We start from the raw sequence: 24754 nt of genomic DNA on the forward strand, positions 1-24754 counted from the left end.
GGCGCGAGGTCCTGCCTCCCTGGACATCTACTTCCTCGTTGGTAAAATATTAGGTCGTCCATGCCCTCAAGCTTGTGAGCATTGGATACGAGTTCTGTGAAGTAACGATGGCGCAGGGACCGGTGTGGGACCACGCAAGGCGCGCGGCACGTGCGTGAGCCAGCCGGCCACGCGGGAGGCGCGGGGAGAGCTGCGGCCGCATCCCGGCCGCTCTCAGGGGTGCGCGCCTCGGCCCAGGGGCTCTGGCCGGGCATCGAGACAGAGTCCACACTACTCGGCATGAGTCGGACACGTAGGCTGGGGCCCGGGGGTCTCTGCCCAGGAGACCCCGCCGCAGGGACGGCAGGCCCAGCCAGCGCAGCGCTCGCTGGCAGCCCTCTGTGTCCCGGGGCCCTCCCAGGCCTCACCCGCCTCCACCCTCTCAGTCCGAGCCCTTTGCACTTCAGTTAGGAGTGTGACGGGTGTTGGTGCCTCACTGGTTGAAAAAGAAGCGAGGACGTCTGGAAGGAGGAGAGGTCTCTCGTGCACTGCGACAGTGGCGGTTGAAGCCGCCGGCTTCCCTGGCCCTTCCCTGCTCTAGTCGTCAGCACCCCCCGCCCCGCCGCCGCCCAAGGTGCGCCCGGGGCACCGGCAGCCCCAGCCTCGCACCGCCTGGCCCCGGCCGGCCCCGCGGCTCCATCCCAGGAAGTTCCAGCACGCTGGTCCTCCGACTCCTTCCCGACTTGCCAAGACAAGAGGCGTGCCCCCTGCCCAGGACCCCACTTCCTGTCTTCTCCACGTCTTGTCCACTGGGGTCTTTCATACAAGACACTTCTTCATGGTTGTCGTTTCCCCCCAAAGTCCCACTGCAGGAAGTGGCTGATCCCATTGGGTCACAGCCTTGACAAAGAGCCACTCAGTCAAATGTGGGATGGGCTCGAAGGGCCTCAGCTGAAGGGAAGCCTTCCTGTCACCTCTCCCTCCTGTGTTCCGAGGGGACGTTCTCTGCCACTCCACCTTAAGTTGCGGCTCCTTCCCAGTGTCCCTGAATTATGTGGAAATCATTGTAAGGCAGAGTTCCAGCGACCATTCCTTGACTCATTGTTCGGTAGGGATGGAATGTCACTTGTAATTTGTTTCCTTTTTTACACCCACTTTGGGCAAAACATTTTATTATAAGATTCATTCTCCCTCCAAAGTGACTCTTGTGTTAATGCCAGAAGAATTTAAATACCCTCATATTGAACTGTACAATCTAGTTATGTAACTTAAGTTTAAGGAAGGAATTAAAGAAACAGCTTCAGCAGTTGAAAAATGGGGCTTTTGTACTGAAGTTCAAGGCCTCCCTCGCTGTCCTCCCCGGAAGCAATGTGGCACCTCGTGGTCCAGGTTTATTGGCAGCAAACACTGAATAACAGAGGTGCTGGAAACGCCTGCAGCTCCATCAGAATCAAGCGATGCTTGTGACTGTCATTGTGTCCACAGCTTGAGTCCTCTAATTGGTTCCTGATTAGCTTCCACTCGCTGGGTTCCCCCTTCTCAATTAACAGATAATGATTTAGGACGTGCTGCTGCTCTGCTCACGGGGCTTTGCGGTGGGCAGATTTGGGGGCTGGACTCCTTGCGGCATTTACGCCCTTTCTATGCGAGACAGCAGGGATGTGGGCCTGCAGGCGAGTTGGCGGCGCCTGTCTAGGGAACACGGTATGGGCGAAGGGCTGGGGTCTCCCCCACCCCCAGCCTGTCTCCGAAAAGCGTGCAAAGTGTGGGGCCCCTAGGAACGGCTCTCCTGTCTACAGATGCTAGCTGGTATGTCGTACAATGTCAGCAGGGATCGTAGTGTTAAAATGATTTGTATCATGTGGCATTATCTCTTCCTTCCTTTTAATCCCAAAGTTTAAACCAAAAATCACCCGAAACCCTTAGATCCACATTCAAGGGAGCTGAGAGGCCCCGTAGTTTAGTACTTTCATTTCTTGGTTGAAAATATGAGAATCTCAATAACTTGAGCAACTATGAAGGTCATGTAGTAAATGATTACATGGACATGAAGTGATCAATCGATCAATCAATAGATAGATATGGAAAGAATTGGATTAAGGCTGTGCGTGTGTGTGCACCTGCGTAGACAGCCATTAAACTCATATTTGACCCCAAGAGGAAGTGCAGTGCAGTGTTTTGTTTTTGGGGGGTGGGGGGAGCTCAGCGTGGTTCATTGCCCAGGTGGAAGAGAAGGAAGTCGGGAAAACAGCCTGGTTTTTGGTTTGCTTGTGTTTTAACTGGATGAGCTTTGGAACTGACCTGTCTCACGTGGACCCAGATTATTTCAAATGTGTGACATGGCAGGAATGATAAAGCAGGTGCTGAGACCTCTGGAGAAGCCACGGTCTCCAAGAAGTGGGGGGGACGGTCCCGCCATAAAGCCGTTAGCAATGCAGCCCGCGGTCACCTGCCTGGGATAGTGTGACTCACTTAGAGACAGGCTCCACGTCTTTTTAGGGCCACGTAATTTGTCTGTGGTTCTCTCTCTTTATTTGTGTTTGGTTTTATCTTCTAAATTTATCAAGTATTTAGATGATAAATCCATAGATTAAAAATTATTGAAAAGCACACTATTAGATAGGGACTTAGCCTTTTTCTTAATCCTTTTGGCCCTGTGGACCAGCATCCCTGAAAGCATTTAATTCTCACACAGTTAGCCTTGCTTCATAGAAGTGGCTTGGGTCTCCTGTCCAGGAATGAGGCTTCCCTGGCTTGGTTCGCAGAGTGACCGGCCTTTTCCGCCGGTCCCTCGCTTTTCTGGCCAGACTCCAGGGGCTCCGTGTGTGTGCTCTTCCCTGCCATCCACTGCCCCGTCCCCACCTCCTGCAAGTATCTTGCGCTCCTGTGGATGGAGGAAGATGGTTTCCCTCCCTCCCTGGAGCAGGCTCAGGGAGTGCGCGCTCCTTTGCTTGTTTTTGTTTTGTGTGGCCGGTGGGAGGCTCTGGCCACACGGTGGATTCTGAGCGCTGTCGCGGATTCTGAGACTTGTCACTGTGCTTATCAACCAAAGGTTCCCTAGATCAGAACATTTCAGAACATGTGCGGTAGCAAGGGGTTCTTTCAGATGCTGTGGGGATTCTGACAGACAAAAGGCAAGGTTGCTGCCTTCAAAGAACTAGCCCCAGAGAGGGATTGGAGAATGAGAGGCCTGGCCCTCGGGGCGGAGAGGAGGTCGAGAGGACGCTGCCCAGCCATGAATGCCAAGTGCCTGATGGAGACTTGGTTAAGAAGAACCTCACAAAGGGCAGCACATCACGTGGAAAGCCTACTCAGAATGCGAGGACTCCACATCTGGATATCTGGATCGCCGCGGATCTGGAGAGCCAAGGGCTACCAGATAGTCTTGCGTCTCTGAGCCCTCTGGTTTGAGTCAAGGCCTGATCTTCTGGGCCAGCTCATTCATCTGTCTTCCCTCCCTCCCTCCCTCCCTCCCTCCCTCCATCCATCCATCCACCCATCTATCCATCCATCTCTCATCCATCCACCCTTCCACACATTCATCCATCTATCCATTTTTCCATTCATGCACCCATCCCTCATCCAGCCAGCCATCTACCCACCTCCCCATCCGCCCCCCCATCCATCTACTCATCCATCCATTTGTTCATTCCTGTGACTAACACACGGTTAGCACGTATGACGTGCCAGGTGCTGACTTGGCCTGGTGGGCCCGTGGGTGAAGAAGCAGACAGGACCGTTTGGGACCCGTCTAGAGGGCCCCCCTGTCCGTGAACCCCACTCGAGCAGCGCCCGGCACAGAGCGAGCCCTGGCGAGGCCGGCCCACTCACATCCCCCTCTCCCTTTCATCACCTCCCAGTGAAAAGAGCCGGCCCTGGGCTGTGTGAAGCCAGGCCCAAACCCTTCGTTTCGGAACAGTAAGGCCTCCTGAGAACAGTCGCCTGGCCTAGCTTCTGACCACGTTCCCGTCCCTCTGCGACTGAAAGCAGGTCTCACACTGAAGCTTCCAATGTCATTTCCTCATGCATTTTCCCTGGTTTGAAGTGTGTTCCAATTAACTCGTGAATGACAGCAAGTGATGGATAGTCTTACCTAAAGAAAACTCTGTGTGGGTTGCTTCGTGCCTTGTTAGATCATTGATTTGCCGTCCGGGGGTTCAGGGCATTACTGAGTTTGTAATCCCATCCGGTGGGAACCGTGGGGCGTGGTTTGCGTGTGGGGTGGTTCTGTGCGTTTCAGGCTCTTGAATGTGGAGCAGCGCTTTCTCTCTGTTTGCCACATCAATTGCAGTTTTAAGCCGATCTTCTTTTTCACTTTTCCCTGCACAGTGCCCATTCCGTGTTGTTTGATTTTTATCTCAGCTTTTTAAAAAATTTAGAGCGAATCTAAATTATAGAACCTCTCTCAGGCCCGGCGCCTTGCTTTTGTGGTCCGTTCATTAAGAAGGGGTTGATCAGCCTTCATATTATTCCAGCATGACATTTTTTAAAAAGTCATTTGAGAAATATCTTTATTTAAGCAGCTGCCATTGTTCCAGGGCCTAATGAGAACAGCATATTGCCACCGTATGAGTGCTGCCTTGAGGCCAAATAATTCCCCGGTAATAACACGCGCGTTCTAGCGAGCTCGTCCTCACTGCAGCGTGCCGGAGCGGGGCCTTAAATCTCGCCAGGGCGCTCCTGGAAGCAGCCGAGCTCTGAAACTGAAGGGAAAATGGAGGTCAAAAAATGCATCGTGGCCACGAGCCCAGTGCTCTGGTGCCGCGTGAGAGCCTGCTCTCGTGGTGACAGGAAGTTGTCCTACCCACTGTCACTGGTGGAGGACGGGGGAGGGGGGCTTCTCGGGTGGCTGGGCTTAACACAGCGCTGTCTGAATGGGATCGCCACTGGTCAGGCGGGCACGGCAGGTCACGACCTCCATGGCTGCGCATCTTGAACGTCTGAGGGCTGAACGTGACGGGGACCCCAGCCGGAGCCTGGAGGGCTGAGCAGGTTCCTCGGTGTTTTGTGTACAAAACATGCGCTGCATTGAGTGTTTTTGTCTCAGTCCTGTGTGTGTTCTCTGGGATGCCCGTACATGCCCTGCGTTCAACTTGTCTCGCTAAGTTATGGAACTCGGCGGTGAGAGCTGTTTTTCTAAGTAACTGGGTGCGTCCTGTGCTCGCAAAGCCCCCCCACCCTCGGGCGAACGGGCGCTGCCGCCCGCCCTGTGCTCTCGGTGAGCGAGCGCGGCCAAGATCCCCACATCCCTCGAGTCACGGTCACTCATCACACCCACCCCTCCTTCCCGCTCCCGTCTGCTGTCCCCAGAGAAGAATCCGCACAGCTCCATCGACAGTTCCCTTCAGCGATGGAGATGGCACACCCCGTGGCGGGCCGTGCGTCGCACCCGTTTGGGTCCCAGCCCCCCGGCTCCGGTCCTCGCTGAGACCACGTCTGCAAAGCCCCTGCCGCAGAGCCACCCAGGTCCTAGTGCGAGCGGGGTGCGGTGACATGGGTGTGCAGTGGCTGGTTGTGGTGGGAGCCCATGGCAGAGACCTTAAAGCCCCAGCCGGAGAGGCCCTTTCTCCCTCCTGCCAGGCTCCCTGGCCGTCAGTGGCTCTGGGACAGGAGGGGACGGGGCTCCTCTGGCACAAGTGGCTCGGGCGTGTGACCTGGATTCCCCCTGCTCTCTGGCTGCTTCCCGCTGCCTGAGCAGGGGGAGGCAGTGCCCCCCGGTTGTCTGTGAGCTTGCTCCTGTCCCTCTTGCACCCCGGCTTTGTGCAGAGAGGGGGCTCAGGTCAGAAGAAAGGTCTGGACTAAGCTTTGTGATCATCGACACTCTCAAGGGTACTAAGCCGAGATCTCAGGGAGCAAGCCGGTGGAAGGCGTGGCACTCCGGAGTCCTTCGTGGCGGTTCAAACTGCGCGTTTCGTCCCGGAACAGCGGGAGTCGAGGTTGGGAAGAGTGTGCCGGTGGCTCAGGGCGCTCGGAGGTGGACATTACCAATGAATCAGCCGGTCTCCCGGCCAAAGTTCTTGTTAAATCACTTTCAGAGCTATTAGAGGTCTTTAAAAATGCTATTTAAACAAGTAAACAGTGACCAAAATTGGCATGTGCCATATAGGACAAACGAGCTTGAAGTAAGACATGCTGCCAAGCCCGCGTGTCAGAGCGCTTTCAAATGCTCCGCTTTAAGAAGCCAGCTAAGCAAAGACCAATTCACTAATGTAACATTAAGACATTGTGACTTGAGAAAAGGAGTTAATTTGCACCTTTTTAAAATTAGGGTGTTTTAGTGATACTTTTCACGTGTTGCGTTCAGACACCCTTGTTTTGTCCATCTCGTTGATTCCGCACGGGCTGATTTCCCCGATTAGCCTGGAGCACGTCTGCGTGCAACTGTCCGGGCTTTTCCCGGGCCGCGCCTCGCCGCTCTCACAGACCCTGCAGAGGCTGCTTCCCAGACAGCCGCGGATCGGATCTCATTGGAATGCCGAACCTGCCAAGGAGCCAGAGCCTGGGTGTGTAATTATGTGATTTTTATCTTGATCTTTCAGAGTCTTCCTGCGCGCAATTAATCAGTATGCAGATATGCTGAACAAAAAATTTCTGGATCAAGCCAACTTTGAGCTGCAGGTAAGAGAAGAGGGATGCATGACCTTGGTTGGGAAATCCTGTTAAAACAAATTGCTCATCTGAGCCAATGGCGTTTATTTCTAACCCGTGGAAATAATCGATCTCCCCTCCCAGGGCGGGAGCAGCATTTACAATACGTGCCATTGAACCTGAGCACTGAAAATTGGGCCTTCAGGGTATTTGCTCAATTTAAGGAAGAAAGCGATGGAGCCGTTTCAAAGCAAAAGTGCTAAATCGGTGACAAGCAGGGACTGGAGCAGCCCCGGCTTCTCAGTTAGTGTGGCTGCCGAGACTGTCTCAGGCGCCTCTGCTGCGGGGAGGCAGGGTGGCGGGTTTGCGTTGCTGAGCTCAGCCTGCTTTGAGAGCTCAGTTTCCCCTGTATGTTCTCTCCGGACTTTGTCCTGCCCACAGCGGCCTTGGCCAGGCAAAAGGCCGCGCGCCCCATCCCCTAGGTCGGGGTCAGCGGGTCCATCAGCTTCAGCCTTGTGTCTTCCGTGTCTGCAGTCTGTGCACATGTGTGTGCACGCGTGTGTGGGGGAAGGGCAGGCCTTGCCTGGCGTGATGTACTGGGCCCCTAACAGTCCTGGCTTTTAGTCCATTGCACTCTGTCTGAATGTGCTTCTGCAAGTAACGATTGGGTGATCCTTATTACTTAGTTTCTTTCACCAAAGTTTGCAAATAAAAAAGTATCCAGGTGCAAACGAGCATGTTAGGTTCCCGGGCAGGATCCCTCACCCAGAAGGAACCTGAGGAATTTCCTTGCACTTTGGATCTGGGCTGGCGAAACAGCAGCTGGACCGCCGTGCACTCTCCCTTTCGCGTTGCCTCCCGAAAATTTAGAGCTCACCTGTGCTCAGGGTACCAGGTTAAGTCTGAAGGTGCTTGTGTCATTGCTTTTAAGCCCTGTACAGTCTTTATACCTTTACAGTTTAAAACTTTGATTTTTGTATGTTTCCCTTGTTTAGTGTCTCTCTCTACATAATCAGAAAAAGTCATACGTGATAGAAATGTGTGTACTGTTTAGTAAGGGGCCCCCTTAGAGCTGACTTTTATGCACATGCTCACAGCTGTCCACCACCGCTGGGGAGGCTCCGCATACACTTACCCTTGGACCCTCCCGGGACCCTACCGGGTAGAGACTGTTGGAACCCCCGGTTCACCTGTGAGGAGTCCAGGCTCAGAGGGGTGAGCGATTTCCCTGTGTGGGTGGCAGAGCTGAGACTTGAGCATGTACCACAGACCTCAGAGCCCACGCTCAGCCCCCAACCCCACCTGTGTGGCTGGTTAGCGATTTGTCTGTGGTGAGTGTGGTTTTCACACACTTCAGAAGTGCGCTGGGCAGATGGGAAGTGTCCCGGCATTGCCGAGACCCGAAGTCGAGCCAGTCAACACCTCTGCCTCTCCCTCTTTCTGTTTTCAGCTCTGGAACAACTACTTTCACCTGGCAGTCGCTTTCCTTACCCAGGAATCCTTGCAACTGGAGAATTTCTCAAGTGCCAAGAGAGCCAAAATCCTCAACAAGTAAGTCTGCGACCAGCCCTTAAACTGCAGGTCTCAAGCTCCCTTAGCATAATTTCCGTGACATCGCTAAGCCAACTTGGTGCAAATTGAGATGTAATCACAGCATAATGAGAGGGTGGTTTCCAGGCACAAATTGGGTATTGTCTTTTCTAACCCACGAATCAAGATGTAAAGTTGCAGGATTCATTCTAGCGAGTTCAAAGCCAGTGTAATTTGCGACTATTAGCGGCGCACGGAATGGGAGTTCCAGGAGGTAATTGCTTTTGCTGTGCGCGCTCAATGGCCTTCCACGCGCGGTCTGTATTATTGCTCAGTTCTGGAACGCTGCTTTGGAAGAGGGAGCTCCCAGCCATGGCGCTCGCTCCAGCGGCGTCATGGAAGAACCTGCGGCGTCCGAGCAGCCGGGCTCCTGTGTCTGCCCGGAGCGCTGTCCTTTTCCCAGAGGGAGGTCCAGGGCGCTGAGCTCGGCCTTCGACCACCCCAGCCAGCCCCTGACCGACTCCTGGCCCAGCGGGAAGAAGAGACTCCTGTGCGGGTCTCTTCCCGACTCCTGGGCGCCCGAGGGCCCTGCCTCTTTCCCCCTCGTCTGTGCTGATTTCGCGCATCTCAGGGAGCCCCTTGCGGAGGTGTTCTTGAGACGGGTTCTCCGATGGTTCCCTGGCGACCCTCACCTGTCCCTGTTTGTCACGGCATGACACCTCTGCAGCATCTTGCCTGTTCCAGGGCTTTGCCACTCCCAGCCACTCCCTGAGGTCAGAAGTCCCAGAAGGAGTCTCAGCAGGTGACAGCGGCCTAGCCTGTCTCCTACTCTGTGCGTGGGTTCCTCTCGGAGGCCAGGCGAGGCGCATTGTCCCGGGGAATCAGGGTTAGCGCGCCCACTTTTTACACGAGCTGGCGCCGCTCTGAGCTCTCCCTGTGCGTTTCCCATGTATAACCCTTCAGGTTAAACCCCGCACGGTCTCGTGGCACCGTTCCTTTCCGGGTGAGGAAGGTGAAGGCACGTGGCCAGTGTCACACGCGCCATCCTGGCCAACAGGTCACGGCACGGGGTTTGCAGCGGGGCTGCTGCTGGAGCCGTAGGTCCTTCCGCCTGCGCCCAGCTCGGTGAAGGCCTGCTTCCCCCGGCAGCTCTCCCCGAGGCGTCCACAGGGGGGACCCCCATGTCATGGCCATGGGTAGAGGCAGAGTTCTTGCTCAGAGGAGGGACCGACCCCCGGGGGGTGTAGGCTGGGAAGGTGCGCAGAGCAGCACCTCCTCGGGGCCAGCGCGTGTTTTCACCGCTGGCTTAGGCTCAAGAGACTGACTTCCAGGCGGCACCTTCTGGGGACCAGCCAACAGGAATGCGGCCCCTTTGTCCCAGAGCCTCCATAAGGCTAGGGGTGGCTGCTGGGGCTTGTTGCTGTCCTTGTGTGGGCGCTGTCATGGTGAGAGGTGTTTGCAGTAGACACAGTAAAGAGCTCACGTGCTGAGAACCGCAGAGCACAGCTCGTTCACGAGCCCCTGGGGCCTGGGGTCCTGCTCGTCCGCCTGGGGAAGGGACCCTGGGCCCTGCAGGTGGGGCCCCTGCGTGCGTCGCTGACCATGTGCACGTGTGCAGGGCTCACAGTGCGGTGAGGTGGGACCCACATGCAGCTCCAGCCGGTGGCAGGGCGCATCCAGCCCTTCCTGGGAGGCGCCTGGGGGGAGAAGTGAGTTTAAACCAGAAATCGGCCTCCAGGAAGCTGGCATCTGCTTCCGGGGTTTAGAATAAAACCATCCGATTGGGAGCATTTGCCAGGCCAGGGCGGGGCGGCTCTGCCCGGCGCCCTTTCTCTTGCTGGTTGAGCTTTACCAGTCTGAGCTTAAACGTCAATAAATGCATTGACCACGCAGGGCCTGGGCTGCCACGCGGGCCTTGGCCACCGAAGAAGAAAACATGTGCTTCCCGCAGAGCCCTGTGCACTCAGAGGCCTCAAAGCCACGGAAACTGACCGCAGCCGGCAGCACGGGGCGGGGGCCGGCGGGTTCCCCCGTGTGTGCTGTCTTTGTGCTTTGGACGTGTAGATGACGTACATCAGGTTAGTTTCAGGTGTACACCAGGATGGTCCCACGCTGCAAAATGGCCCCCACAGTGCGTCTGTTTGCCATCTGTCTCCAAAGTTAGGAAAAGCTTTTTCTTGTACTGACAGCTTTTAAGATTTACTTCCTAGCAACTTTCAAATTCACAACGTCTTTTTCCTGATTACAGTCACCATGCGGTGTGTTACATCCCCGCGACCTGTCTGTTTTGTTTCTGGGAGGTGGGACATCCGGATCCCCCGCCCTTTTACCCACCCTCCCGCTCCCGCCCCCGCCCCCGCCCCCGCATCCTCCACTCCCTTCTCTGTGTCTGTGACTTGGGTTTGCTTGGTCTGTTTTCGATTCCACACATAAGAGAAATCGCACGGTGCCTGTCTTCCTCCGTCCGACTTACTACCCTGAGCATAACTCACTCGAGGTCTGTCCATGCTGTGGCCAAGGCTCGTCCTTTTCCTGGCTGAACAGCATTCCGTTGTGTATCTACAGGGCGGGGCAAAAGCAGGCCCACCGAGTGTTTGGGAAAGGACCCAGTAATGCAGGGATAATGCTGTGAGAATAAACCGTTCCGTGCGCTCACCACCGTGCCCCGTGTCCTGGCCCCCCGCCCGCCCCGGCTCAGCTGTGCGCCCAGGGTCCCCCAGCTGCTCGGCTCCCGGAGCCGCGCTGGCGGGTTTGCCCCTGTCCCCGTGTCTGGGTCTCCCTCCCCTCGCGTGGCGTTGCCCCTCCAGTCTCGGCCTTGGGCCCTCCCGCCCTGGCTCGTTCGTTGAGACGGCGTTTTCCCCGCCATGCGCCTCGGCTGTGTGCTGGGCCGGGACGGCGCGTCCGCGGGCCGCCGCGTCCGTCCCCTGGAGCCATCTGCCATCCCATAATGAGTCATACAAGTGAAGTGGCTTAAAACAACAGAGGTTTGCTGTCTTACATTACAGAGGCCGCCAGTGGCCCCAAACACTGGGAGGGCACCTCACTTTGCATTTACAAGACAGTGAAGCTCACTGAGAAGTGACAAGCAGACATTGTGACACCCTTCCCCCCTCCCCGTCCCCATCAGCACCTGCCGGAGAGGACTGTGCAGAGAAAGGCAGGTGCCCCTCAGATGGCTCCTGAGTGGCCCACACTGCAGCTGTTAAACCCGCCACAGCCAGGGGCCTCCTGCGCTGTGTCCCCCTGAAGGGGTCGGGGGTTCCCTCGGAATGGACAGTTGTCATCAGGCTGAGGGAGGAGTCGGGCCAGAGCCAGAAACAGGTGCAGACGCAGGAGGATCCGCCTGCCGCTGGCTGCTCCTACTCTCAGAGCTTTTGTCCCAGGAAACGCTTGGCCGTTCGAAGAGTATTTAAGGCATGCGCCAGTCCATCTGCGGCCGGTCAGTCTCTGCGATGGGACCCTCGGGGCCTCTGGCGTCCTCTGAGCATTGAGCTCTGAACGTGCGGTGGCAGGGGCTGGCGGTGTTGCGCATCTCGGGGTCCCCGCTGCGATGCCGCCGTCCTGCCTCGCCAGACGCCCACTTCCCTGAGAAGTGACGCGCGTCCTTGGACAGCGAGGACCTCGCTCATCAGCCTCGGGAGGAAAGCTCAGCTCTGGCTGTGAGTGGGTTTCAACTCTCTGCTCCTCGCACCCTGGCGAATGCCGGGAGACGCCCGTCCCCAGGCCACCTGCAGCCCGCCCGGGGCTGCCGCAGCTGCCGGGCAGGACCCCTGTCTCATTTGTTTAGGAGCAAGACAGGAATCGGAAAAGTGGCCCTTATGCCTTAGCACCGCTCAGACAGCATGCACTTTGGTGATCGGGGTGCCGCTGGAGCACGCTCTCCTGTCACCCGCACTCGGGGTCAGTCCCTTTGCTGCTGGTGACAAGCCCGTCCCCGCCGTGGCATGGGTGATGGGCACAGCCCCCTCTCTCCCTCTCCAAGTTTGCCCGCAGCAGCGCTCCCTGGTTGTCGGGCTGGGGGCAGGCTGGTGTCTTCCTCCAAGGACCTGCCCGTCCCACTGCGGGGGGCAGAGGCTCCTGTTCAGTGTCGCCCTCTGTGCGGTGACTACGAACTCTCCGTGAGGGAGCTGCTAGGCAGGTGGTTTCGCATCCCTGGTTGGAATGGTCACGCTGCCGGTCCCCTGTCCTGCTGCAGTGGACATGCTGGGGCCAGGGACGCTGAGGGTTTCTCTAACGAGGGGGCCGCAGGCCGCGGCTTTGACTTGGCAGCCAGAACCCCTGCCTTCAGAGCCGCGGCCTGGCTGGTCGCCTGTTCTCAGGCGACCTTGTCACACCAGCCCGCTGGAGGGGGGCAAGGCAGGCCCCCCGGCACAACTGCGAGGCCGCAGTGCTGTACGATCATTTCACAAGTTATTATGGTTAATATAATCAGCCTTTTCCTTAGGCAATAAAGGGAAAAGTTAAATTGCTCACAAACTAATAAAGGTTTATCTTCTGAAGCATCAAATTCCGTTTCCTCTGAAAACACACACCTCTTCGGCTGACCCACCGGGAGGAAAATTAGCGTTTGTTTTCCCTGACAAACAACTAGCTGGGGCGGGTGTTTGCTGACGTCTTTGTGGGTTAGGCCCTTCCTCCCACTGAACTCGATGAGGAAGAACGGGAGGCCCTTGGAAGAGGCCTTTTCTCTTCTGATGGACGGCTCCCGGGCGGGATGTTCTCAGGGGACACCGCTTACTGTGGTGTTGTGAGCAGGGTGAGGGGTGTCTTAGGCATCTGTAGTACACGGTGCGCCCATCTTCACGGAAAATGAGCTCCCCCGTAGGCCAAGCAGCCAGGCCCTCTTGCTCTGGCCGGCGGGGATTGAAGTCACATCCCTTCCTTACTCTCCAGCTCCGCCCAGGTCCCGTGGGGGCGGGGGCGCCGTGTAGGCTGGTGGTGGGTGGGCGAGATTCCCGGCAGGGCTCCCCCGCCCTCTCTTCCTTTGGGGGTCTCCTCAGTGGCGGAAGATGGCCACTGCGCCGATCGTGCATCCGGGCCGGGTCTCCGGTGCCCGTGAGAGTGACTCAGCGTTTTCCCTCTTCCTGGTTGTCAGGTACGGAGATATGAGGAGACAGATCGGCTTCGAAATCAGAGACATGTGGTACAACCTCGGTGAGTAGCTGCGATTTCCAGCCATCGGGGGGAGCACCAGGTCTCCGTGGCATGTGACAACGTGGCCCGTGACGACGTGGCCCTGTTTGTCCGTGTTGGGTGTCCAACCATTTTAATTGCCTCTGTTCTTTGGAGAAAAATTGCTGTTCTTTGCAATAACTATTTTCGGTGAGTAAAAGAAAGGAGATCGAGTCAAAGGAAGAAAGCCCGATGCGTAGGGTGAGTAGGGAGGCAGGGGGGCCCGCCTGCTGTCCGGCGGGCACAGCTCGGCCGGGGAGCTCCTCGCTCCGGGGCATCACCAGCGTGCCCTGGGTCCCATGTGTCGGACCGCGCGGCTTGGGCTACTGCATATACTGTCGCACCGGGCTCTCTGTCACATACTTGCCTTCCAAAGGGTCTGCTGTCCCACTCAAAGCCCGGCCCTGCCCTCGGGTGCACGGCCACCAGATGGTGGCCGCACAGCCAGCTTGTGCAGACCTAGCAACAGGGATGTGTGCATGGAAGGTAGGAAATTAATGTGGGCATTCACCGCTGTCCCCTCCCCTCTTAGTACGGCTTTAGTGGCGTCACATAAGTGTGTGTGTGCTGTCTTCTCATTTTCTTCTGTCTCATGGCATTTTCTCAGTTTCCTTTTGATTTCTTCTTTGACCCATTGGTTGTTCAAGGGTATGTTTTTAATTTACACTGTTCGTGAATTTTCTAGTTTTTTATCTGTTACTGATTTCTAGTTTTATTTCATTATAGTCAGAAAAGATACTTGGTATGATTGTGATTTCTTTAAATTTGTGAAGAATTGTTCTATGGCTTACCTTTTGATCTGTTCCAAAGAATGTTCCTCATGTACTTGAGAAAATAAAAAAGAATGTATGTTCTGCTACTGTTAGGTGGAATGTTCCATTTCATGTGTGTTAGACCCTTTTGGTCTATGTTGTTGCCTTTACTAGTAAAGAAAGATGTCAGAAAACAAGCTACCTTTACTCCTCAAGGAACTAAAAAGAGGAGAACACCTAAGCCTAAAGTTAGCAGAAGGAGGGAAACAATAAAGATCACAGCAGAAACAAATAAAATAGAAATATAGAAAAATTCAACAAAACTAAGAGTTGGTTGTTTTGAAAAGAAAATTAAAATTGACAAGAGTTTAGCTAATTTGTTAAGAAAAAAGGAGAAAAGATAAATAATATCAGAAATGAGAAAAGATTACAACTGATACCATAAAAATAAAAACATACCTGATAAGAAACAACTATGAACAATAACATGTCAACAAATTTGGTAACCCAGAAGAAATGGATAAATTCCTAGAAACATACAACCTGCCATGACTGGATCATGTAAAATTAGAAAATCTAAACAGACTGACTATGAGTAATGAGATTGAATCAGCTTTCAGAAACTTCCCAACAAAAAGCCAAGACCAGATGACTTCACTGTTGAGTTGTACCCAACTCTTAAAGAAGAGTTAATTAACTCAAATTCTTCTCAAACTCTTCCAAAGTAATTGAAGAGGTGAGGACAGTTCCAAACTCACTTTATGAGGCCACCATCACTCTGACACTGAAGCCGGACAAAAACACTGTGAGAAAATAAAATTATAGCCACTATCTCTGATGAACATAGATGCAAAGTTCCTCAACAAAATACTAGCAAACTGAATTCAACAGCACAGGAAAAGGATTATATGCTGTGGTGAACTGGGATCTATCCCTGGGATGCAAGGATGGCTCAACATATTCAAATTAATAAAAGTAATACACTCCCTTAACAGAATGAAGGATAAAAATCATGACTTTCAGATGAAGCAGAAAATGCATTTGACAAAATTCAACTTCCTTTCATGATCAAAAATTCTCAACAAAGTAGCTATAGAAGGATTTTACCTTAACATAATAAAGGCCACATGACGAGTTCACAGTAATATCATACTCAGCGTTGAAAAACAAAAAGCCTTCCCTTTTAAATCGGGAGCAAGACAGAGGATGCCCACTCTTGCCACTCCTTATTCAACACAATGATAGAAGTTTGAGCCTGAGAAATAAGGCAAGAAAAAAAAAAGACATCCATATCAGAACGGAAGAAATAAAAATACTTCTCGCTGCAGGCGGCATGATCTTATAGACTTGGAGTGGCCATTAACATATTAAAATGCACTCTTGTTGCTTGATTCATAGCTGCTGCCCCAGCTCAGCCCACCCTGGCTCCCCAAGCCCATCGCCTCCTCTCTGTGCCCACCCCCACCCCCCGCCCGCCACGAAGGGCCACCACCTGACATGGAGGAAGCCTCCAGAACTCCGCTGGACCCGTAGACCTGACGCATGGGGGCTCCTGCCTTTTCCGTTGTCTTTTTTATTAAGTATTTTCAAGGTCATCTCTGGAGTCCCTGAGATCGACCCTCCTTGAAACTGGTTCCACTTTACCTCATCCGTGGCCATGATTGCTAGGGAGGGATCGGGGAGGAGCCCAGGGCTGCCTGAGCTGCGTGGCAGTGCCACCTCCCGGCCTGACGGAGGCTGGACCTTCCAAGGAGGCCCCCTCTGGCGTGAATCACGTCTGTAAAGCCCTTTGGGAGTGGTCAGTCCTCCTGACATCATCTGTCATTGTACCTTAAATAGGCTGAGTCGAGTGACAGAAGACTTTTGATTTGCTGCGTGAAGGATGCAGTGGGGAGAGTAGGTACCCTGTGGCATCCTGTTGGTTGCTGATTTGAATACTGTGGTTCACACACAAAATCTGTGTTTTGCAGCTTTTCAGCGGGGCCCATCCATGCTGGCCTGAGAAACAGCCAAGAGGTCAAATGTAAACCATGACTGAGGTCAATGGATCAGGGCAGGGACTTGGTAACAACAGGAAGTAACCATCGACCAACATGATCGGGTCTCTTAATTGTAAAAGAACTCAATTATTCTGGGGTCTGCCCGAAGCAGCCCCCAATAGTGCCTAAGAATAGCTCCTTGGTGCACCGCGGGCAGCCTGGCTCCTTGCCACTGTGAATCCCAGATGTAGGCGCCTGCCCAGCAGTGTTACTGTGGAGGCCACCGCGCTAGAAACTTCTGACAGCACATCAGTTCCCCAAGGCGGACACGTCCTGTTTTCTACACGGCGTTTTTTGTTTTGTTGTTTTGTTTTTTTTAACGGGCTTCATTTTGGGAAGGTATTGGCAAGGTGCGCTAACCAGCTCAGCCAAGAAAATAAAAATAGAAGTCAAATATATTTATCATCTTCCCGTTAGCCACCTGCCATACGATCGGGCCAGGAGCTGAATGCTCCATGAGACCCTGTGTTCCCCGAGTGTCCAGTAACCAGTGGGCACTGTCCCAGGTCTGTCCTCTGCAGGGACTGGCTCTGGGTTGCTGGCTTTAATCCAAGTGCCCCATGGGACAGAGCAGCATGATTTTCTTTGCTCCCAAACCTGTCAGATTTTGAGTCAGAAAGGGAAAATCAAAAGCAGCCTCTCTTCGAAACAGAGGGCAGTAGGGGGCTACGTGTGCGGCTGGATGCGGCTCCTGCCATTACCAAAGCGTGCTCCGCGGGGCAGCCCGGGACAGCGCTGCCCCTGTGGCTTCGGCGCCCAGGTTCACGTTTTGTTTACCAGGAACAGCACACCACAGCAGCTCTGTGGCCCCAGTCGGGCCGGAGCAGATGTGGTCCCGGCAAGGTCTTCATTGGCCAGTTCAGTCAGCGACATTTTTCAGGCAGGGGCTCCCTCCAGAGAGATTTCTGGGGACGGGACAAATTGTGGGCTTCCCATTAAACCCCTGTACAATGGGGCCTAGTCCGTTGGACCAGGTGGTAGCATTATTTGCTCCATGCGCCCTGGAATAAGTGTGCCCGGGTGTCGGAATTGTAAGGAGATCATCCAAGCCCCCGCCCCCGGGAGGCTGCTGGGGGGCAGGGAGGACCGGACCCTGGCCTCCCTGTGAGGATGCGCTCTGTCCCCACAGGAGACCACACACAGGGCCACAGTCTGTGACCGGAGCCAAGTCTCCAGGCGGGTGTTAGGGAACTCGGGGATGGTAGCCAGGAGACCGCCGTGGAGGTAAAATGTCCTCACTGCGATCTGATAATTCTCTTGTCCTTCCTCTGTCTCAAAACAAAGAGGGAATGCGCCTTTCTTCCCTGAAGTCTCCACTGCGGGCACCAGCTTGACCCTCTCTGACAGCAAACCTGAGCTCACCCTTAAACGTGGGCAGGGCGGGCTCCGGGCAAAAGCCATAATCAGACGTCCAAAAAACCCAAAAAGATGAGACTGCTGGGGGACATCACCCCGCCCTTGCCCACCTTGAAGGCCCCACCTTCTGGAAGGTTAAGTCCCCGGGGGTGTCCCTCACAAGCGGGCTCTGCGCCGGTCCCTGCCAGTGTCTCCTGCGTTCCCGGCAAGGGCTGTCATCGAAGGTGAGGTGCCCGGCTCTGCAACTTACATTTCCTTCCCTGCATCGATGGCCACTTGTTACCACCTCTGTGTGTCTCCCGCTGGGAGCTGCAAGAGCCACCCGACCGAAGAGCTCTCTCTGTGACACTCAGGTCGTGGTTGATGAACCACACGCTGTCACCATTGACTGTCCGCTGAAACATCGGCTGTGACATTTCCAGGCATCACGCAAGAGGCGTGTCACCGGCGAGACCAGAGATGAGAGCATTTTTAAGAGACTGCTTTGCAGCTGTGACAGGCCTCTCAGACACAGGGCGCATCTGGGGAAGTGACGAGAGTCCCGTCCGTGCAGCCTCAGTCAAAATAGTGATTAGTTAGTAAGAGCTGAATATGAAATCTTAATTACAGTCAGATCCCTTATGGAAGGTTATATTCTGTGAATGTGTCCGCCTAGTATAAATGTCAGACGTATATTAACTTAGCCTAATACGGGGATTATGTACTTTGTTAAGTGCAGTTATTTATAAAAGCCAAATTTGTTTAATGGTTCTCTCAGAAGTCTGTATTGGCCGAGTTATACAGAAAACTAAATTCTTTAGACTACCCATTCTATTTCCTGACTGTGTAACAATATTATTAAGGTTGATTAACTCGGGATAAATTGCTGGTGTTAATAACAAAATGTCACAAATAATTCACTCAAGCAATTAATTCTTGTGCATTCTTCCAGCACATGTTGGAAAGGAAATGATATAAATTATAATGGGATGGAATGAAAGCAAATCAGATTTTTGACACTAACGACAAGAGGGCGGGACTTTTAGAAGATCGCTTTCTTCCTACCACCTGCCTCTAATGTTAATCACACCGCCCGGGTTGAATTCCTCGCCCCCTCTGTTTAGACAGGGGTTCTCCAGGCAGTGGAGCGGGGGCGGGGGGTGTTTTTCTCCATCCACCTGTCCTCAGGCGCCTCTTGGCTCATTTCAGGTCCTCTGTAAGCTCGCCCATGTCTCTCCCAGTGCTCGGGCACTTAGGGGCACCTCTCTGAAGGGAGTGGGGGCTGCTGCTGGGCTGGGCGCGCTGGCAGCCAGCCTGCCGCTCGCAGGGCAGGGTGGGCGCGGGCCGCCGAGCCAGCCGGCCTGCCCACCCTGCACGTGAGCACTTTCCGACCAAGAGTGAGTCGGCAGCGTCTGAGCAGAAGGCGGAGACTTGGGAAGACGGGATACCAAGATTTCCAACAAAAATAATTGAAGTAGGAAAAACAAAAACCGTTTGGGGCCTACAAGAAGATAGGCTCTACTTTCTGGGGGACCCAGTTTGGAATTGTGGCGACCCAGCACTGCGTGATGAAATGGCAGGTCTCCGTCCCCCCGTCTGGCTTTCTCTTACAGCAGACAGACGGGGGGCTGTGTGGGCAGCTGGCACCGCCTCCGTTGCAGGGAGGCCCCGTGACTAGCAGGCAGGGGGTGAGGGCCAGCGCTGACACTCCAGAATCACGCCCGCAGCGTTCCCAGCCTGCTCCCCCGTCGCCGCTGAAGGGCGCGCTGGCCGTGGCCGCGGCCGTTTCCTCACTGCAGGAGGGACTCGGGCTGGGAGTGGCCCCCGCGCCCCGGAGGGAGTTGGCAATAGGAGGCTGTGCACGTGGGGCGGCAGGCCGTGCCAGCTGGTCCGCTTTGCTGTAAAAAAGGAAGCTGACTGACATCAGGTCTGTTGGAGAAGAGGCGTGGTCGTCATCTGCCAAGGTTTTCGTGAGAATTCAATGAGGCATCCTCTACCCAGCTTATCTGAAGCGCTTGTCAACGTCAGCTAAGGTTCTCATCATTACTATTCATAAAGGCAAGCACATTTGTTTAACAACTTTGGAGAAACCTCTCTCTGAATTCCTTAATCATATCTGGATAAGGTAGGTGAATTAAGAAGAAGAAAGTAATTACTTAAATAAGCAGTTTCCAGTCAAACAGCGGTAGCCCATGAAGGCTGAGTAGCATCTGTTTTCACAGCTCCACCTTCTGGGGCCTGTGCTTGACTTCCTGATATTGGAGTCGTTCCGAATGTTCTAGAAAACCTCCTCCTTATACGATGCTTATACGGAGCTGGAGAGGACCCAAGAGACCATCCCCCCTAACTCCCTCGCTCTAATGACTCCTGCTCACTGTCCCAGCCTCGGTCTGTCCGAGGCCCGGTACCCATTCGCTGCTCATGTCCTTGATCTGTGTGGTCAAGCTGTTCATTAAACGGGCTTTCTCTTCTCTACCCCGGAAGTCACGCTGCAGAGGTGATACCGGGTGAACGTTTCAGTAGCTTCGTTTCCAGCAATGAGAATACCGGGCACGTCCAAAGTGCCCGCAGAGCAGGAGGAAGGGACGCACAGTCCCACGGTCCTGGTGTTCGGCCTCACGATGACCTGCGTTGTTTTATCCGTTGAAAGCTGTTCTAGAGTCCTTCTTTAAAACATTTCTGAAAAATGCATTTCTTTGTTCAAGGTCAGCACAAGATAAAGTTCATTCCGGAAATGGTGGGCCCAATGTTGGAAATGACACTAATTCCCGAGACAGAGCTGCGCAAGGCCACCATCCCCATCTTCTTCGACATGATGCAGTGTGAATTCCACTCCACCCGGAGCTTCCAGATGGTAAGGCCGGGGGCAGGGCGGGGAGGGGCGGGCGACAAGCCTGAAGTCCCTGAAAAAGACGTACAGGTGGTTCTGGAGTTAACGGTGCTGAATGAGGAAAATGTACTTCCCCCCAGCTTAGGGAGAAAGAGCTCAGGACCTTCTGTCTGGAGGAGGCCTGTCCTCCTTTGCTCTCATCTTTGGGAGGAATTGTCCTCAATTTTTAGTTCTTACTTACCTATCTTCACCTGGATTTACCTGCCCACACAGCCCTGGGTGGGTCTCTTCCTCGCCCTGCCCGGCGTGGGCACTCGGAGCGTTGGGTCGGGTGTGGCTGGGTTCGCTCGGAGCGGCTGCTTGTTGCCAGCTTCTGTTACTTCGAGGTCACCAGCCTGGCTGTCTTCTCCTAAATGTCCGCCCCGACCTTCTACCTGTGGGATGGACCCGGTGAGAATTCCTCAAAGGAAGTGTGTGTCACTGCCCGACAGGGAGGACAAACCGGAGCGACCCCGGCCTGGATTCCATGAAGAGCAGGGAGCTGTTGTGTGTTCACGCACGGTCGGCGGGCACGTGCATGGCCAAACGTGCCGGGACGTTCCCCTGGTGACCGAGCAGCTTGGTCGTGGTGCTTTGCAGGAGCCAGGACCAGAGTCCAGCCAATAGGGCGTCCTCTGCATCAAAAGCAACCTTTGTTTAAATATGGCTGTTATTCAAGAACGTGAAGATTTATTTTACATAAACTTTAGAGGAATTTGGGGAAAATTCCTATATTGAAAGGAAAACAAAACTGTACCAGTGAAGGTAGCATGACTTGAGTGGGATCTAACATTTCGGGTAGGTTTTCCTTCCCCGCCTTGTACTTGCTAGTTGAAGGGTGCTGTGTGTGCTTCGTTGGTGTTCATTGGTCCTTTTCCATTATCGCCTGAAGGTATGGAGTAGCCGCGAGGGACAGTTTTGCTATTTCCTGGAATGAAACACCAGGGTGAAAAGCGGGAAGAACCTCCACTCCGTGAGCTGGAGTTGAGTGTGGGCCCAGAAGTCAGGCGGGCTGGGGCTCCTGGCCTAGCCTGGTAGTCACCCGGGGCTCGAGTAAATCGCTGAACATCTTCGAGTTTCCGATTCAAAGCTCCGAAATGGGTCTAAAAATAGAATGTACACAAAAAGGATATAGTGAGAAGTGAATAAAAGCAAACCCATAAAGCCCACCTTCCCCCCTCCCTTCTTCCTGCTTTCTTTCCTCCTGTTCTTCCCACGGCTGAGGAAGATTTCCTTACATTTATTTATTTGTTGAAACAAAGAATCTATTGTAAAAGGACAGCTGTGTTGGTCCCTCTGGTCCACTATCTGCCTTTGTCCACATGTAATTGTAATGTTGTAAACATTGTCCAAATTTTCTTGTTCTTTTTGTTAGACAGTGTATCAAAGACAGTTTCCTTGATTACAATGTAGCAGCTAACCATGGTTTTAATGCCTGCGTGACAATTCACAAGATGCCTTGGCTAATCTTTTATTCACCCCCGGTCGCTGGGCATTTAGACTGTTTGCCGATTTCCACTACAGTGAACGTATGCATGCACACAACTTGGCTTTCTTTAAAGTTTTCCCGGTACACGTTCTCAAAAACAGGGTTGCTGATTCAAAATGTATTTGTAACTCTCGACACCGTGGCCGGTTTCTTTACCTCATCGCTGTAACGTGTGACCGGCCTGCCTGCCCCAGCGCTAACTCACGGTCCGGTCTCACCGCCAGCTCACCAGAACCAGGAACTGGAATTCCAACATGCGTTTTCCTGGCATCTGACTTTTTGAATTTTATATAAATCAAGCTCCAAGGAAGAACCTTCAGAAAAAATGCTATGAAATTAAAGAATCAGGAAAAGAGGAAAGTGTGTGTGTGTGTGTGTGTGTGTGTGTGTGGTCTAGCACAAATAATGCCTTTTTTATTACAAAATCATATGCATGTGCGTCAGCTGTAACATAACAATATCACACTCAAGCACGCCATATGCCATTTTACGTGAAATGTTCAAATTAAAACTAAATTATTACACCCGTATTATTATCCTACCAACCAACTACACTCAGGCAGGCCTGCCTTCAGCTGGACCGTGTGTGTGTGAGAGAGAGAATATGTTACCAGATCCAGGGCCTTCGAAACGTTGTGTCGTTTGTCACTCGTTCCGGCAGTCTTCGGGACAAAATCGGTCATGGGCCGTCTGGAGCCCGGAAGGGCAGTTTGGCTTCCGAGCTGTCCCTTTCCTGTCCCGCTAGAGCTTTAAAATATCTAACGACCATCTTCCACGAAAATGCATCCTTTTCCCCATGCACAGGAGTCTCAGCTTTGCCCACGAGTGACACAGAGCTCATGAGAGTCACAGCCCTTCCGCCTCCTTCCTCCGTTCCCCCCGCCCCCCCATGGCTGTGACTTCAGAATCAGTCCAGTTCCAGGAGAAACCCTCCCAGAAAACCGAAGCCGTGCGCGAGTTCTGCGCCTTCCCCTCAGCGTGCCTGGCTGGGGGGTGCGCGAGCGAAAGCCCACGCGTGGAGAGAGCCCCGGGCCGGCACGCCGCGCGGCCAGGCCGCGCGGGCGGCTCCCCGAGGGTTCTGGTCGGTCATCACTGGCCCGTTGGTCCTTTGTCCTCTGCTTATACATTTGCAGACAAGCGGGCAGGACAGACCAAAGGCAGGAGAACTAAAATCAGTGCAAGATCTCTCTGCCGCGCTCATCCGTCCCTGCGAACTGGGGGAAGCGGGGCTTCCTCTCTGCCGGGCTTGCCCTGTTTGGGTTTCCCCTCGGCCCCTCTCAGCCTGGCGGGTGGAGGGCCGTGCGGGCCGGCCGCCAGGGTGGGCCGCACTGACGTAAACGCCCCCATCTCGTCTCCAGCACCGTCTGGCATTGTCTCTCAGTTCCTAGCTCAGCGCTGACCTGGGCCACGGCATTTGCCTCTCGACCCACTGTGTCTTTCCTAGCTGCTTTGTGTCCTCGGCTTAACTCCTGTCTTTTATCGACTGATCCTTTGCTAGCAGGGGGCGTCGGTGGTTACGCCGTGGGCGGGCAGGTCCCTACCCGGTCCCAGGCTGGCTGGCTGGCTGCTGTTTCACTGGTCCGCCACCCATCCAATTACCTCACCTTATTAGTCACCTGAGCAAGGGCCAAACTGGCCTTTCTTTTATACCTGCCGTGCAGACCTGTTGGAGAGAAGGGCAGGCATGTCGGCATTTCATTGTTACAGAACTTTAGGGCTTTCAGCATAGGCTGTACCTCATGTGTTAAAAGGTGGCTCTGTCTTTTGGAGCCAGGCCATAACGTGCTGCGTTGGTGAAGCACATGTTGTCTGTTGCTTGTGGTTGGAGAAGAGACGGGACCCATAGATTCAGAAGAAACACCTGCCATTTTACTCAAGATTAAACTGTGTCAAACCGCTGTTGGAATTTCAAAGGCACATCTCACCGCCTGGCGCCTGCCTCTCCCGCCCCCTCCAAACGCAGGGCATTTCCTTAGGATACTCTGACACGTGACTGTCCCCAGAGTCTGCCGGCTGGCCTCTATTGTCGCAAAAGCGAGCACGAGTCTTCTCTCAGAATTACCGCGCTTGCCCTCGCCTTGGCCTTGGCCTTGCCCTGGTGTCGCTGGCCCTGCCTCGCAGTGTCTGCGCACAGAATGGGCCTGCCCAGGCGTGGCGGGGAGCCACCCGTTCCCGGGCCTGCCTGGTGGCCTGGGGTGCACTTTCCAGGGCTGCAGCCTGAAGTCCCTTGATACCATCTGCTCTGGGCAGGGCCTCGCAGGTGGCAGGTAAGGCCAGCTGACAAAGATCCTCGGGCGCCAACAGAAGTCACACATTGTGCAGGAACCTGAGGCCGAGCCGGAGGGTTGATCGGGTCCAACGTCAGGTGCTCAGGCCAGAGTCTTCACACCCCTCGAATCATTCACGCAGACCCGCCGAGCCATGTTATCCGTGCCCCCTCCTCACCCCGAAACTCACCTTTCCCCTCGCCCTCACCGAGCCCCCTGCCCCCAAGTGAGTAACACACACTCCTGAGTCTCAGCCTCCCTGGATTTTGCTGCATAAAAAAGTGTACTTTTAGTTCTCTCCTAGCACCTTTTTAATGAATTCCGTTTGTTAATGTCTTCGGACAATACAGAACTCACAGCTGAGACTTGCAGCGAACGGCCGTGGGGTCTGCAGGCCATTCATAAAAGGGAAGAGACAGGGCCCCCAGCAGAGTAATACTTTCAGGCATGGAGCTGCTCCAGCGTCCGAGCGAGGCTCAGTGGAACACCTGCAGGAACGCCCATTAGCGGCGCAGCCCCGGGCCCTGCTGTCTCCGCCTCCCGCCTGAGTGGGCTCCGCCACTGCCTTGAGCAGATCGCTGACACCCCAGGGGGCGCCGGCATCTCTTGCTGGATGGGAAAGCCAATTTTGCACTGTTAATATGAACATGAATAAGTGGGGTGGCAGTTTTATCTTGTTTATTCTTCAATTCACCGGGATTGTGTTGGTTAACTTTGATTTCCATGTCAAAGTC

General features: G+C 54.2%; 1 protein-coding gene across 1 annotated transcript in view; it reads left to right on the plus strand.

Moving 5' to 3' along the window:
- The window catches only part of DOCK1 (dedicator of cytokinesis 1), a 383329-nt gene that overhangs the window by 300621 nt on the left and 57954 nt on the right, over positions 1-24754 (plus strand). Inside the window, exons 30-33 of the mRNA XM_054581689.1 lie at positions 6519-6597; positions 8018-8118; positions 13193-13251; positions 20101-20249. Coding sequence (XP_054437664.1) covers positions 6519-6597; positions 8018-8118; positions 13193-13251; positions 20101-20249 — 388 coding nt within the window. The remainder of the gene's footprint in view (positions 1-6518; positions 6598-8017; positions 8119-13192; positions 13252-20100; positions 20250-24754) is intronic.

This window comes from Pteronotus mesoamericanus, unplaced genomic scaffold, assembly GCF_021234165.1.
Source record: "Pteronotus mesoamericanus isolate MK-2021 breed Mesoamerican mustached bat unplaced genomic scaffold, CSHL_Meso_final contig_657, whole genome shotgun sequence".
NCBI classification, from domain to species: Eukaryota; Metazoa; Chordata; class Mammalia; order Chiroptera; family Mormoopidae; genus Pteronotus; species Pteronotus mesoamericanus.